Source organism: Syngnathus acus, chromosome 5, assembly GCF_901709675.1.
Source record: "Syngnathus acus chromosome 5, fSynAcu1.2, whole genome shotgun sequence".
Lineage (NCBI taxonomy): Eukaryota > Metazoa > Chordata > Actinopteri > Syngnathiformes > Syngnathidae > Syngnathus > Syngnathus acus.
The window spans coordinates 6662142-6676530 of record NC_051091.1 but is presented as its reverse complement, the minus strand read 5'-3'; the positions used below and the strand labels follow the sequence as shown (position 1 = coordinate 6676530).

General features: G+C 43.6%; 1 protein-coding gene across 1 annotated transcript; it reads left to right on the top strand.

Annotated features, from left to right (window-relative positions):
• The first annotated feature begins 8275 nt into the window (after positions 1-8275).
• On the top strand, positions 8276-13329 carry LOC119123614 (inositol hexakisphosphate kinase 2-like). Its single transcript, XM_037252847.1, has 5 exons — positions 8276-8934; positions 9949-10177; positions 10563-10747; positions 11509-11684; positions 12029-13329. Exons 1-5 carry the CDS (start codon positions 8676-8678, stop codon positions 12662-12664), a joined length of 1485 nt encoding a protein of 494 aa, XP_037108742.1. The 5' UTR covers positions 8276-8675; the 3' UTR covers positions 12665-13329.
• The last annotated feature ends 1060 nt before the right edge of the window (positions 13330-14389 follow it).

Sequence of the window (14389 nt, the reverse complement as noted above, 5' to 3'; positions counted from 1 at the left end):
CCACAAGCAATTGTGCATGTTAATATTCCATTTCCATAGCAATGTTGTTCAAAATCTTTCTTGCAGTTGCTGTTGCGTGATAAAATTGAAATCTAATTAACACCCCCAGGCCCACTTTGCAAGTTTCTGGTTCTGGCTCATGTTGTACATATTGTAGCAGGCCACAGTCCAACAGCAGGCCCAGGTCACAAGCAACTTTTTTTTTTTTTTTAAACAACACGGAGGATTTGCGTCACTCCCATTGAAATTGGGCTGAATGGCCACTTGGCTGTGTGCTGATGTACCAATCAACAGCCCATTGATAACCAACAAGCAGAAAGCAGTCAGCGAACTCACATTGTGGACAGACTGACAGAAGAATAAAAAGGTATTATTTGTGCGTGTTTTCACGCATTTTAGTCTCGTTGGGTGGTATGAGTGTTTCAAGCCAGATGTGTTACGTCAGGCTTTGGAAGTAACTTTTATTGAAATGTAATTCCTTCATTTAACAAAGTCAGTCAAATTGTGTTAAAGGGAAATGGGTCACGGATTGAAAAGTATTTGCATACTTTTATTGATGGTTGTTCCACCCTTTAATGTGTTGCTATGTCATTTGGAGCAAGGTAATATCCTGTGTGCAGGGTTAGGTAAGGTCTCGCTCCTCTCATTGTGACAGCCGCTGCATTTTTCCATTGCTGTAATTTGGTTTCCTGGTGGCCGCAAAGGAAACCTGACATTGTCATTGAACAAACTTTCCTTTGTAGATGATGACTAGCTGTGCACCACGCCGTGTCATTTTTGGTGGCTTGATAAATCAGTGTTGCGACATATTGATCATTCAGAAAAGAATAGAAAAGGACTTTATAGCCTGACAATGATACATAGAGCTAATATTCAGTCTGCTTCTTAACTTCTGAACACCATCTGTAAAATGGATCTAGCTATGACTGCCTAAAACTAGTTTCAGTGGTTTATTACATTACTCTTTTAAAATCATATTTAGTCCAGTGCACAATATTTCAGATGAGACTCACCAAAATAACTGCTTAATGAAAACAATGAAACACTGTCATGTGAGTCGAAGTTTTAGTGCCCATTTTATGTGTTCATATTGACTTGTTGATTACGACGTCTTGACTTAGACATTCTCTCCTGAGTGATTCATGCACGCTGTAATCACTCGAAGGCCAAGCATGTTCGGAAGGTGTTCAATTCTCGGGATGCCTCGGGTCACCGTCTTTACGAGCAGCTTTACAGGCAGTGACGGACGAGTTAAGCTCGATGGCACAACACTGATAAAGATGTCACGGCAGGCTTTCGTCAAGTAGCGATTTTGTTTTGCGCGGCTTGCATAGTTGTGATTCTGAAAGGCCAGCATAAGAAAGGAGAAAAGAATTACTAAACTGTTTTTTTAACGAAGACCGTTTTGTGACATAACACTCCATTATGCATAGAGCCCAAGTGTGTGCGACTTGTGTCCTTTGAGACAAAAGAGGGACATTGTCCTGCCAGACTGAGGAGAAAGTAATGAACCCTCCCACCAATTCTTGAGCTAACTCCAAGAATGGGGAGGTGGCGTTTTTCTCAGAATGTGCTGAACATGCATGTGTGCTGAGCTCAGGATGTCATCAATATTTTTCCACATCAGAAATGGAAACAATTCTTTTGATTAGAATTTTCTTCTTCTCCAATAAACAAAGTTAATAATAAAAAAAAAATCCTCTACTTATTTTGAAATTCATGTGGAAATTACACAGAAATAAAAAAAATCAATTTATCGCAAAGCAGATATGGTTGACATTAGTCAAAATTCATTTACAAGTGAGATTTTGTTTCTTGGCTTGAAATCAAATTTTATTGTCATTGCATATGTTACAAGTACAGAGCAGCAAAATCGATTGGATGGTTGACCTCCGGATGGGCCATGAGAAGGTGCCCTGATTTTCTTAGATGAAGAGAACACTCACATCAATGGGTCAGTGGTCAAGGCTTATCGCGGTTACTCAATACACCATGGCAACACGTCAGCAAAGGAGCTTTGCAAGTACCGTCGTTGCATTGCAGGTTGTTTCTCATCTATTGCCAGACTTCCATTTCTGTCATCGCTGTTGGCGCATCAGTGCTGTTTGCACCATCTGCTTTATAAATGAGACAGTTCAAAATAGATCGCATGCAAATGTACATCAGGGACACACTGTGAAAAGTCATCTTCTGGAGAGGATCCAGAAAGTAAAGCTTCCCTTCTAATAGGAAAGTGTTTCCCTCTCCAATGTACACAAGCTGTAAATCCATCTGGCAGGGTTGGCTATCCCTCCAAAGCACTCCAAAGACTGTGATATCAGTCTGGAGCAGGCCTGATTGTCTTTCTCTGCAGATGCACACTGGAACTGGTCTTTTATGTAACAATGTTCCAGATCACCGCAAGCCTAAAATATAGAAAATCTGACTTCTGATTGGCTTTGTTATTTAACATAACATAACATAACATAACATAACATAACATCTCGTGAGCTGGAGCTATCCCAGCTGACTTTGGGCGAGAGGCGTGGTACTCCCAGAACTGATTAGCCCCCAGATAATTTGCAAACGTTCGTATCATGCTCGGTCCTTCCAAATTAGCTTCAGAAAAATTATGTAATATTTTGCACACAGTTTGAGAAGAAAAACACAGAACATTTCCATGGTTCATTTGGATGTACTGTATTCGTTTTATTTGGATGTGTTCTCCTCTTAGGGAAATATTGTACAGCAAGACTTAGATCATAGCTGGTGCTCATGTATTTTTGTTTTTGCTTCCATGCACGGATGTTCTTTTCATGTCTTAGTGATATCCGCTGAACTCCCTTGAGACTTTATTTTGTTTTCATGGGTGGACATGATTTGAGTTTCAGCACATTATCAGTATCCGTATACGATTTCCCATATTCATTCCTTCCGAATGGAAAGAGATCTTCACAGCTGTCCGTCAGACTAGCCGTGGTCTACTCGAGAGGGCAGTTGTGTGGCTGTTACATAAGACAGAATGCAAGGAGGACTCCTTCACACTGTGATTGACTGTTACTGGACACTGACGGCAGGCGGATGCTTGGTTGATGACCAAACGTCTTCTCTCGACGAACTAGAGATCAATCATGGCGGGGGATATTTCGCCGACACTTCCCGTTTTAAGTTGCGTTCACATTTGCGTGGACATAAACATGTCAAGTCCATCCCTTTTCTATACCGCTTATTCCACGAAAGACTGTAACACCATTTGTGACCAAGTATGAGACCAGAACGAAAGCTCTGAGCCGCTTGGACTTCGGCCTTGTGCAAGTGACTGACGGGGGCTGTCCCTCACTCATCCCACCGTGATTGGCGGGACTTACAAATGAGTCACCGTGTCTCAGTCATGGAAAGTGTGACCAGTTATAATCCGGAGACTGCATGAGATGATCTTGTCTGCTGCTTAGTTCTTCTGCTCGCTAGCCGAGTCAAGTTTTAAGCTTCTTCATTTGAAAGTATTGACTTGACCGTCGTAACTTAAAGAGTCGATGTCTTTTTATCAATCTAGTAAATCTCTATCGTCCCTCCCCCTCTTGTGGAATCGTCATCGTAATGCAGACCTGAGGGCAGACGCACTGCCTTCATTTAAGACATTCCTTAATGAAGTTAAGAGATGACTTGGGCTTGTCCTGGCTCATCTCCTTGTTATGCCAGGTCCAGACTCTCGGGTGATCCCCGTTGATGCATCAAGCGCTTCCTTATTTCACCGTCCTTATAGTGGGTAGCATATCACAAATGGAATAATTGTGCAATTGTGGTTCTGCAGGGTGATCCAGATTTTATCCACAGCTGTGGCCCATGAGAAATGTTGTTGGCCTTTGTTGCAGAAACCAGTCAGACTGATTAGTAAGGTGTGTTTTTTGTCAGGCTGGATAAGCGAAGCAGATTGGCTTCAATTAATTGTTTCATTGCCAGAGTATGATAAACACATTCCTCTCTCTATTTTACCTCTCATTAAGCTCATTAAAGGCCATTTTGTTTGAGAGGAAGTGCTCAATCGTTTGGTGTGAGTTGCCAAAAATAGTTGTTTCAATTTTTTTCAAGGCCAATGTTCTTAATGCTGTGAGACTAATGTGTGTCATTCTTCGTTGTCTGCCTTCACAAAGCCTCATTTGTTCCTATGGAGATCACGTGTACCCATTTTGTGTGTATGTACGTTTGCATGTGCTCATGTGTAGTTCATATATTCTATTATGGCTGCGATTCTTGTTCTCGAACATGTTGTTCCAAGCTTAATAGGCAGGCGAGAACAAGTTGGAGAAAGTTGTAATTGGTTACCATCTTCTTTTTTTTTGCTTGGCCTCAGGTGAAAAGCTCCTAATATGCCAAATTTATGAAGGTGAATGAGGCCAACGGTTTTGATGCAATTACTATTATTAGCAGTTGTGCGTGAGTGTTTGAGTTAGTATTTGGCCTCTGTGTTGATTCCAGAATATTTGTGTGTCTCGTAGACAAGGTTTGTGCAAGATGGTTTAGTGTCTCCCTAAATTATTTGCCTTGTCATTCCCTAGTTGTTCCCCACGTGATGGCCTTGGCTGGTTCATGCCTATTGATGCAAACGTTACAAAATTTTGCATCTATGTTTATAAATTTGCCTTCTTGGCTTGAATGAACATCTTGCCGAAGGCCTTGCTCACATAGCGTGCCTATTATTTATTTCTACAGACTCGCTGATATAGTCCTAAAATTGTCAGCAGGCATAGAAGTTAATCATAGAATCTATCAGCCTCAGCCAGTGCCTTCAGGTTGCTTCAAGGTCTAATATGAAGTCACAAAACATGACGCATACATCATGACTTTCACTTTTCAGCCACTATCCAAAGGGCAGCATTTCACTTGTCAAATCCCAAATATTAAAACTGCAAATGCATCTCCTCCGAGTAACGCTTGATAAAATTGCTTTATTGCCTACATGAAAATGAGCTTTACGATACATTTTGCCAGGAGCCTCTCAAGTTTACACTTTGAGTGGGCATGATTTATAGGGCAGGTGTTAGGGTGCATCGTTTATTGGATCTATCTTGGCGGCAGTCTACACGACCAACGGAACATGTCTGAACTGTTACCACTCATAAATGCTCCCTCCTATGTGCAAAAATATGTGCATACATTTGTGAGAAAATCTTCGATTATCTTAATATGTGACTGCTCTGCACGTGTTGGGTCTTGTTCCGAGCATTGGTTTTCATCTGGCATGGCTGGTGGGGCGTGAGACTGTTTGCCCTTCTGCATGCAGTATTCTTTTACAATATTGAATGTCCTGGAGCTGTCTTCTCATCGCAATTATTGCATTGGCGACATGATGATATCAGCTTTCTGTTTCACGGCTTCGCATTTCCATCAGTTTTGGTTTCACGCTCCTTCTGGGTTAACCTGTTTAACTTTCAGGGTCATATTACATTGTGATACAAAATCGCTTCTATTTTTGAAACATAATCTATAATGGATACTTTAAGTGGCGTGTGATGCCTGCTGTGAGTTCTCCTTTTTGGGTAAGACTGAGTTGCATGCAAATTCAGTTTGGCTTTGCACGGTGGTGTGCAGAGTACAACTGAGGGGCATTCCATTGTGCTTAGGCCAGTGTTAGCTTTTAATAGTGTGCGATAAGGTGTGTAAGGAATGTCGTTTGTGGTGGTGGAAGAGATGCGTGTGTTTAAATCTGGTTCGAGGGATGTTGCCAGTGTGCTGAGATATACAGGCCACTCTCATTCTTCTTCCAGCCATGTCACGTGTGGCTGTGGATGGCTGATAATGCCCGATGAAATGTAGGATGAAGTGTTTCAAGAATTTTTCTCCTTTGTCCACCTATTCTGTCACCGCGTTAGCAGAATGCTAACCCAGGGCACAGTTAAGACCGCCTCCTCATTTCCTTCTGCATTGCAAGATGAAAATTACCCAAATAAAAATATAAGTGAAAATAAAAACTAATTTAAAACATATCATTGAAAATAAATTGCAAAAATATCTATGAAATAATATAAAAAGTAAAAATCTAATCAGAAAATCTTTAAAATGATAAATTAAATAAATGTGTAAATGAATAAATACTACTACATACATTTTTAATTATGTATATTATATTATTATATTTAATGCCCTCCTGCACAATAAGTATGCCGTTACAGTCATCCTGGCAAGTTTGTAGTTTCATGTGAGTAGAGGCATTTTTACAAATATCAAACATAATGTCAGCATCCCCTTTGCGGGCCAAGGTTCTGTCAACAAACATTCACAAACGTGACCTCCACATTTGTTATATTGGTGTCAGCCAGCAAAAACTTTCCTTTGTTAATTTGTCTCGTGTGTGGGGCAGTCTTTGCGTATTAATAGATACCCAGCCATACGAAATGACAATAGCGCGTTGTATATTTAGTGTGCACTTATCGTGTATATGTTTGGTGACCCAGAAGGATTTGCCTATTGGATTTAGCTCATGTGAGATGAGAGGATCAATGACCCATCAGATCACTATGCAGGTAAAACCTTTTCCACTACGTATGCGTCCTGTGCCAGAGAAGCTGGCTCGTGTTTGGGGTCTTTTGAATCCATTCCTGTTTTGTCTGGATGGGATCCTACATACATACTGTGCTACTCAGTGGAGCTTTGCATGCTTCCACCTGGCCAGTGCAAAAATGATTCCAGGTAAATCTCCAGACTAAGTCCGACAGATTGTTTCTCGCAGGATCCTAAACCGTTTTAATCCCTTTTGGGGTCCGACAACACAAATGTTGCTGCGTCCTCACAGGTGTGCCATTTAAATTTCTGGGACACCCGAATGTGCTGTAAAGCCCTGGAGCTACCGCGGCCTTGATTCAATAATACATCAACCCACTTTCATGTCAGTCAAACGCGCTTTCACTCTGTCCCTCTCACAGCTGCACTGGTTCTGTTTAGAAGATAAAAGTATATCGATTCGTACCACACTATGTTCCATTTCTACCCTTCTCTGCTTCTTATTCGGACCTGGGACCTCATGGTGCACAGCCTGCCGGGCTGCTTAAGAACTGTTACATCAGCTGCCCCTCCCTTCTTCTTCTTCTTGTTATTCTTGGACTTGCCACATCCTTGCACAATGTTTTGTTTTTTCTGGACATTGCTAAGGGACTTTTTGTGTTATGCTACAATAGATGGAAATTCCAATGGGCATGCTGGGTGTTGATGACTTGAAGAGGGCTGTTCAAGAAATGTCCTCTGTCATATTAAGTGTCACAAAAATCTGCCATTTGACATGTTGACAAATGATGTTTCTGTTTCCTGACTGACAGCGCAAGTATGGTGTTCTTCGTGACAAGGTCAATATCCGTGAGCTCTCTGATGAAAGGTATTTTGTGGCAGGCCAGATTTACAGTATATGTGAAAGCAAGACTAGGAGTCATAATGGCTGTCCCATCTTTGTCCACAATTAAAAAGCTTTTTCAGTTTAAGTTGCTCAAGTGTGACTTCCAGGCTATTTTGCACTTGTTTGTCATGGGCTATTTTTTTCTTCGTGTTCCACCAGGCCGGATTAGAGGGATTAGTGCCGATCTTTCTGGCTCTATTCTTTGCTCTGCCGGGCCAGCTTTAATGTACAGTACGCATACATGAACACGCACCAGGAAAAGCCTAAGGACTTCTTGGTGCTCATAAACAATCATCAACATAGTGATACTTCAATATGGCTACACTGTCTCTATCGGTTTTGGACAAGGATGCTTTTGAATGAAAACAGCAGTCTTGTTTAATCCAGCGTGATTGTGCCAGCTAATAATCTGGGTCAAGACGAGGTAGGATTTAAATTTCCACTGTGGTCACAGCACACAGTCTCCTGACACATACGACACGTCTCACCACATTTCCTGTCCTTAGTCACTTCATCAGTTTCTGTAGTATGAATGTGGGTGATTTCATGCATTTAAACACAACTGAGAGTCTGTGTGAGCGCCAGGGCGTGAGTTGCGGTTTACAACAGCTCCTTGCGAGTGCTCTTTTGCACTGTTGCACTGCACACGCAGCCTTATTTTTTACATTCTCCGCTCTTTGCTTTGTCTTTAAAAATCTTGCCTGTCATCTGTCAGGCTGTTCAAACCCTCTGTCACGCAGCTGAGCTTGGCCCCGCCCCCGCTCTTGTTGTTATTTTCCCTCACGCTCCCTTCCCCCTCTTGCTCCCTCTCCTCCTGGGGTTGCCACCCAACCACTTGCTTTGGACTCTCCTGATTGGTGCGATTCTCCTCAAGGGGTGGGACTTGTGTCCGTCTGGTAAGAGCTTTTCGTGAGCTCAGCCTCTCTGCTGTCACAGATCCTGAGAGTCTTCCTTGGAGTCACCAACGGGATCTTATCAGCTCAATAATCGCTCTTTTTTTTTAATCTACATGCTTTGGCAGAAAAGCAGGCGAAGGGGGATTATGGTCCATGAAATCTAAGCAGCTTCATCTCTTTCTGCTCCAGTTCCTTTATTTGGATGAGCATTGTGCTCGGCTGCTCAGGAGAAGCAGGTCATCTGCACGGCGACGACCTCAGGAGACAATAACAGTTCTGAGCTTACACAATAATCAATCAAAGGACTGCGCTTCTTCTGTGCACATCCGCAGTGCACATCGCCGCCCTCCACCGCATTGTGCGTGCGTGCGTGAGGAGGCTAATGCCCGTCGAAGTGTGGCCAGGGCCCGTGGAGGATGAGTCCGGCTGTCGAGGCTCAGGCCCAAGAAGGCAAGGATGCAGAGATCCAGAAGCAGAAGATGCAGCAGCAGCAGCACCCGCAGTGCTACATGAACAAAGGGGTCATACTTGAGCCTTTCATACACCAGGTGGGGGGACATTCATGCGTCCTGCGCTTTGGAGAGCAGACCATCTGCAAGCCCCTCATCGCCCGCGAGCATCAGTTCTACAAGAGCCTGCCCGCAGAGATGAGACGGTTCACTCCCCAATATAGAGGTAACCGATTTGACTTCTTGGTTTGTGTTATGTTGGGCATGCTGTAAAACGAATGGGATTTTAATAAATACTGCCACAGAGGGGCGCTGCAAGCAACAGCAAGCAGGATATTGTGTCCCGTTTGTGTTCAGTTGTATTTGCACAGGTAAATCAGGTGAGCAGAGGTGGCTAGGGGGTGTCTGATTGTTTCCTGGCAAGCAGCCTATGCATGAAACAGATACAAGCTGCTTGCTTTTATGCTTCCCACGAACTGCTGGCGAGGGGTCATAAGGTCATCTGGAGATTGTAATGTTAACAAAATTTTAGCTGACGCGCACCACGTCTGATTTGGCTTCTGATGAGTGACATTTGCAAAGTGCTGAAAGACTGGTTGAACACGTTAGCCTTGCCTTACGAAACTATGCCAGAATGTTTTATTTATTTATTTTTAATTGAGAAGCTCTAAGAAGGTGTCTATCACTTGCTGCTCTCATAAGCATTCGCTTGACTCCGAGTCAGTATGACTGCCTCCTTTTTTTCCCCATTATAGAAGTGAAAGAATACCAGAGAGTTGTTTCAATAAATCAATAGTTTGGTCCGTCTTTTAATCAGATCGGTGATCAGTTGTTTTTTTATTTTTCAACTTGCTGATCACTAGCAAAATCCTGATCGTATATAAAGCCTAAACATATCGCTGTTTTCTCCACCAGCCAGACTTGCTTTTTGCGTCCAATTCCAAAAAAGTGGTCAGAGAAACAACGAAATTACGTGACCTCAAAAGGGTGGGAAAACTCCAGCTTATCTTTCCCATTTGTTTTGCCAGCATTGATTGCTTCTTTGTCAGCATTTTTTCCATCTTATTTTTATTCTCACACCCTTTCCCACTCCCGCTGTCCTTCAACTCGATTACTTTGTGTCATTGAGGGAATGGGATTGTTTAGAACTTCTTTATTCTTCATTTTCTTTGAAGGATCTTTGGAGTGATTGGTATTCAAGTAACATTGCCCAGAGTGACTCATGTCCATCTTGTACCAGGTGTGGTGTCGGTGAGTTTCGAGGAGGATGAAGAAGGGAACCTCTGCCTCATCGCCTACCCCCTCCACAGCGACCCGGCGGCCGACCTGGAAAACAAGGACCCCTCGGCCGACAGCGAGCCCAAGAGCAAGATGCTCAAATGGGGCAACGTGACGACATCCTCTCCGCTCGCCGAGAGCGAAAACCTGAGCAAAGAGGGACGAGGCCGCCATTTGCGTAAAGAGAAGAGGTGAAAATCTCCAGAGCTGCTTTTTTCAATTTGATACTGCAAATGCAACTAACCAATTTCAAAAGTGTGCCATGCGGGGAATTCTGTGTATTGTGACACTCGTGAGTCACTTCTCCTGGTTTGTTGTGTTGAAAGCAATTAACACCTGCTGACTAGTCTGTCACACCCGATGTTGCTGTCACTTATCGGCTCATCTGGTTGTGCCAGCTGCCTGCTGTTATGTATGCTGAAAAGGCAAAGGTGTCCTGTTACGGTGCTGATGCAATGATTTCATGTGAATAAGCTCACTTAAAACATTTTGGTTGTCTGTATGAATCAAAATGTCACCTTTTGGGTTGGATCAAACATGACACTGAGAAGACTTTTATTTTTCTCCACCATCCAGTGTTCTCAAGCTGCAGGAAGACGTAGAGCTGGAGTGGCTGCAGCAGGCCGAGGTGCTGTACTACCGCCTGGAGCGTAACCACACTAACGCTGTCCCGCAGCTCAAACACAACCCTTGGAGCCTCAAGTGTCACCAACAGCACCTACAGAGGATGAAGGACAATGCCAAGAACCGCAATCAATACAGTATCCTTTTGCTGCCACAATCCAATGTCACAAACGTGTTCACACGTGACGGCCTGCCTTTTACAGCACACATACACACAATAGCCTGGCGAAGGTTTATAGGGCGGGCGGACTGTCTAGCACAATATCCAACTATCAATGTCATTGTCACTCGGTGTCCCCTTACCGAAGCGCTCCCGTTAGTGACTTCATCTGACCTTGTCACTGACACAAGATACAACGGAAAGTCACAGGTGCCACGAGAAGCTTTTATCTAGATCAGGGGTTTTCAGCTGGTTTAGTCCATGGGACCACCATTATGACCAACATGCAACTCGGGAACCACTGCTTTGGTGGAATATTATTTTATTTTGCACCAAAGGAGGATAGATCTATACAGGCTCTTTATTGGCATCTGTGTAGACGTCTATTTCAGGAAAGCTACATTTGACATAATTTGGAGGGGTAAATGATTCACAAAATTAGCTGGAAAATAAATCAAGTCTAAATAATGAATCCATTTTATTTTTAAAAATGTTATTATTTATGTTATTTTCTAATTCCAATTTCGTGGACCACCTGCAATACCGTCACGGACCACTTGAGGGTCTAGATTCTAGGTTGTGTGTGTGTGTGTGATTTATTTTTATTTTTTTAATTGGCTGAAAAGATACAAAAACAAGTCCCTCATCTTTTAATCCTTTGAATATCCACCAAAGCTTGTGTCTGCGTGACATCCACATCACAGTCCCTCCAGATACTCCCTTGACTCATTACACCAGAATTCATCCTGTTGGAGAACCTTACGTGGCAGCACACGGTGCCATGCGTGTTGGACCTGAAGATGGGCACGCGGCAGCACGGAGATGACGCCTCCGAGGAGAAGAAGGCCATGCAGATCCGCAAGTGCCAGCAGAGCACGTCGGCCTCCATAGGTGTTCGACTCTGTGGCATGCAGGTACGTACCTTCACATGCACACACAATATACTCACCAGTGGCCAGCCATGATTTCATGTAGGGCATTTTCCAATAGTGATGGGAATAATTATTTTTAAAAAACTAGGCCATGTTGACCCATGAACATTCTTGCCGCACCAAAGAAATAAACATCCTTATTTGCAAATGGCTCAGACCATCTGTCTGTTTGAAAAAAGTAAATGTGGCCCTTGAGCGTAAAAGTTCCCACGCCCTTGGACTACAATCCTGTTTGACTTTTGGACAATGTTGACTGTATGAGATGATTAATTAACGAGTAGATGTTGATTTGTAACATGGCCATGTTTTTTTTCCATCCCCACAAGGTGTATCAGTCCGACACAGGCCAGCTGATGTTCATGAACAAGTACCACGGCCGTAAGCTCACCCTGTCCGACTTCAAGGAGGCTCTGGTCCAGTTCTTTCACAGCGGCCGCCGCCTACGTCACGAACTCCTGTCGCCGGTGCTGCGCAGGCTTCGGGACATGCAGGCCGCTCTGGAGGCCTGCGAGTCTTACCGTTTCTACTCCAGCTCCCTGCTCATCATTTACGACGGCTCGCCGTACCGCAAGCACACACGCCGACGCACCAGGAGTGGCCTTTCCGATGAAGATGACGAGAGCGAAGAGGACGAGGAGGATGAGGAGGTGGAAGCCGAAGCAGAAACGGAGCTCGGGGGAGACGCGGGGATAGCTGCTGCACTTGATTTCCCCCGTGCTTGTGGTGATGACAGCAGCAGTTGTTCCAGCAGCAGCAGCAGCAGCAGTAGCAGCAGCAGCGGCTGTCTGTCCCCCTCGGGCCCACACAACCCAGCGGTGGACGTGCGGATGATAGACTTTGCCCACACCACCTGCAGACATTACTGTGAGGACAGCGTTGTCCATGAGGGCCAGGACACAGGATACATCTTTGGCCTTCAGAATCTGATCACCATCATCTCCGAGCTGGAAAACCACAGCTAGTCCATCCACGCTTTTTGGGAGAATCGTCAGACACTAAGGCTGTGTTCAGAATCACTCCCTGCCATTTTGTTGTGCTGTTTGAATCGGTGCTGACTATAAAATATCTTCTGGATCAGATCTGCTAAAAGCAAAGTTGCCCAAGTCATGTTTGGGTGTTTTGGGAAAACAAGGGGGGGAAAAATACACAGCAAATTCATCAACCAAGAAAAATCCGGTTGCCTCGGTTCAATGTTAGCAGATTAACCGAAAATTTACACAGACCTAAGGAAAAAGGCTGTTTTAGAAAACATATTGGTATTTTGTATTGTTTCGTTGTTCCAAAGAGCATATAAAGACTTTGCACACCCAAACAGTACATGCACTTAAAACACCGCGCGTTCTACTGTATTTGTATGTGAATAGAAGTCTCCGGGGGGGGGGGACATAAATTGTCAGAGACAGAAGCGAGAGACTTATTTATTGGACCAGTCCCATTGAGTAAAGCAAACTCTCCAGGTGTAAAAAGGGAGAGAACTACATTCCATGTAATTACAATAATGATATTCATTAATATTATTACATGACATGTTTGCATCCTTAAATGTTGCATAATTGGATACTTCAATGTTGGTTTTTCTTTCTTTTTTGTCTATTGGGTAAGAATTAAAGTCTTTCGTTTGTGCTAACGCCTGTGAGTTCTTTCTTTTTCGGTCAGAAGATATTCAAATCTCAATGTGCTGCTATCGCATTTCATATGAGTCAGGGTCGAGAATGCAGCGTTGATAGCTGCGCGTATGTATGAGGTAAGAGAGCGAGAGCGCATGAGCTTAGAGTCATTCATATCACCACAAATGGAAAATATGACAAGACTGCAACATAATACAAGAAGGCATGGAGGTCTCCTCCATTCGATCCCATACAAAGCATTTGAGCTCGCTAAGCCTTTCCTAACTCAGTGCTCTGCAACCTGCGGCTCTATAGGGACATGTTGTACGCTGCAGTTTTGGAAAAGAATGCGTGTCAAAAATTCTTTTTTTTTTTCATTACTGCGTAATTCTTAAATTTAAGATCTTTGTGATCTTGTTTTTTTTTGGGGCTTTTTTTGTTATTTGTTTTGTTTTTCTTTGTGATCTTGTGAAAAAAAATTGGGCCTAGGAAGTATTTCATAATTACTGTATGTTCCAACATACTATAACTGTGCTTTCCTCCTTTTCCCTCTAGAAAAGCGTGTCTGGTGATGTCATATCCATCACACGAGGTTCTGCCGAACCGAGGATGACGACACCAGTGAGCATCTTCCAGCCAGTCCAGATCGCCTCGACCAGTATGAGACACACACTTTTGTACTTTTGTGTGTTGGTGGCTTTATTTTCTTATGGAACCTGACAATAAAGGGCAAAAGCTATCTCGGTACCCCAGCAGAAGACTTGAACCGAGCCGAGAGACTCTTTAATCTCCAGAGTGATTTTACTGCTACTTTCAAGACCCACTTTCAGAATGTCACCATGACATTGAGAGCTGCAAGTCCCAATAGCAGGGCAAGCATAGGATATTTTTTGGGGGAGTGAGAATGACAGACGAGAGGAAGGGAGATGCAGAAGATTAGCTCCATTCGACTCTCCACTGAAAAACTGGGAAGCTGGGATGGGGGTGGTGGTGCCTTATGTAACAGCTTGGGCAGGGTCACTCATGGGCTGTTTTCACCCATCAAAATGATCCCATTCTGTCATCATGTGCTCCGTGTGA

Excerpts from the sequence above, each read along its gene's own strand:
- LOC119123614 (XM_037252847.1), top strand. The coding sequence starts at position 8,676 with ATGAGTCCGGCTGTCGAGGCTCAGGCCCAAGAAGGCAAGGATGCAGAG. Across the intron at positions 8,935-9,948 it reads GTTCACTCCCCAATATAGAG|GTGTGGTGTCGGTGAGTTTC; the intron begins GTAACCGATTTG and ends ATCTTGTACCAG. Across the intron at positions 11,685-12,028 it reads TTCGACTCTGTGGCATGCAG|GTGTATCAGTCCGACACAGG; the intron begins GTACGTACCTTC and ends CATCCCCACAAG.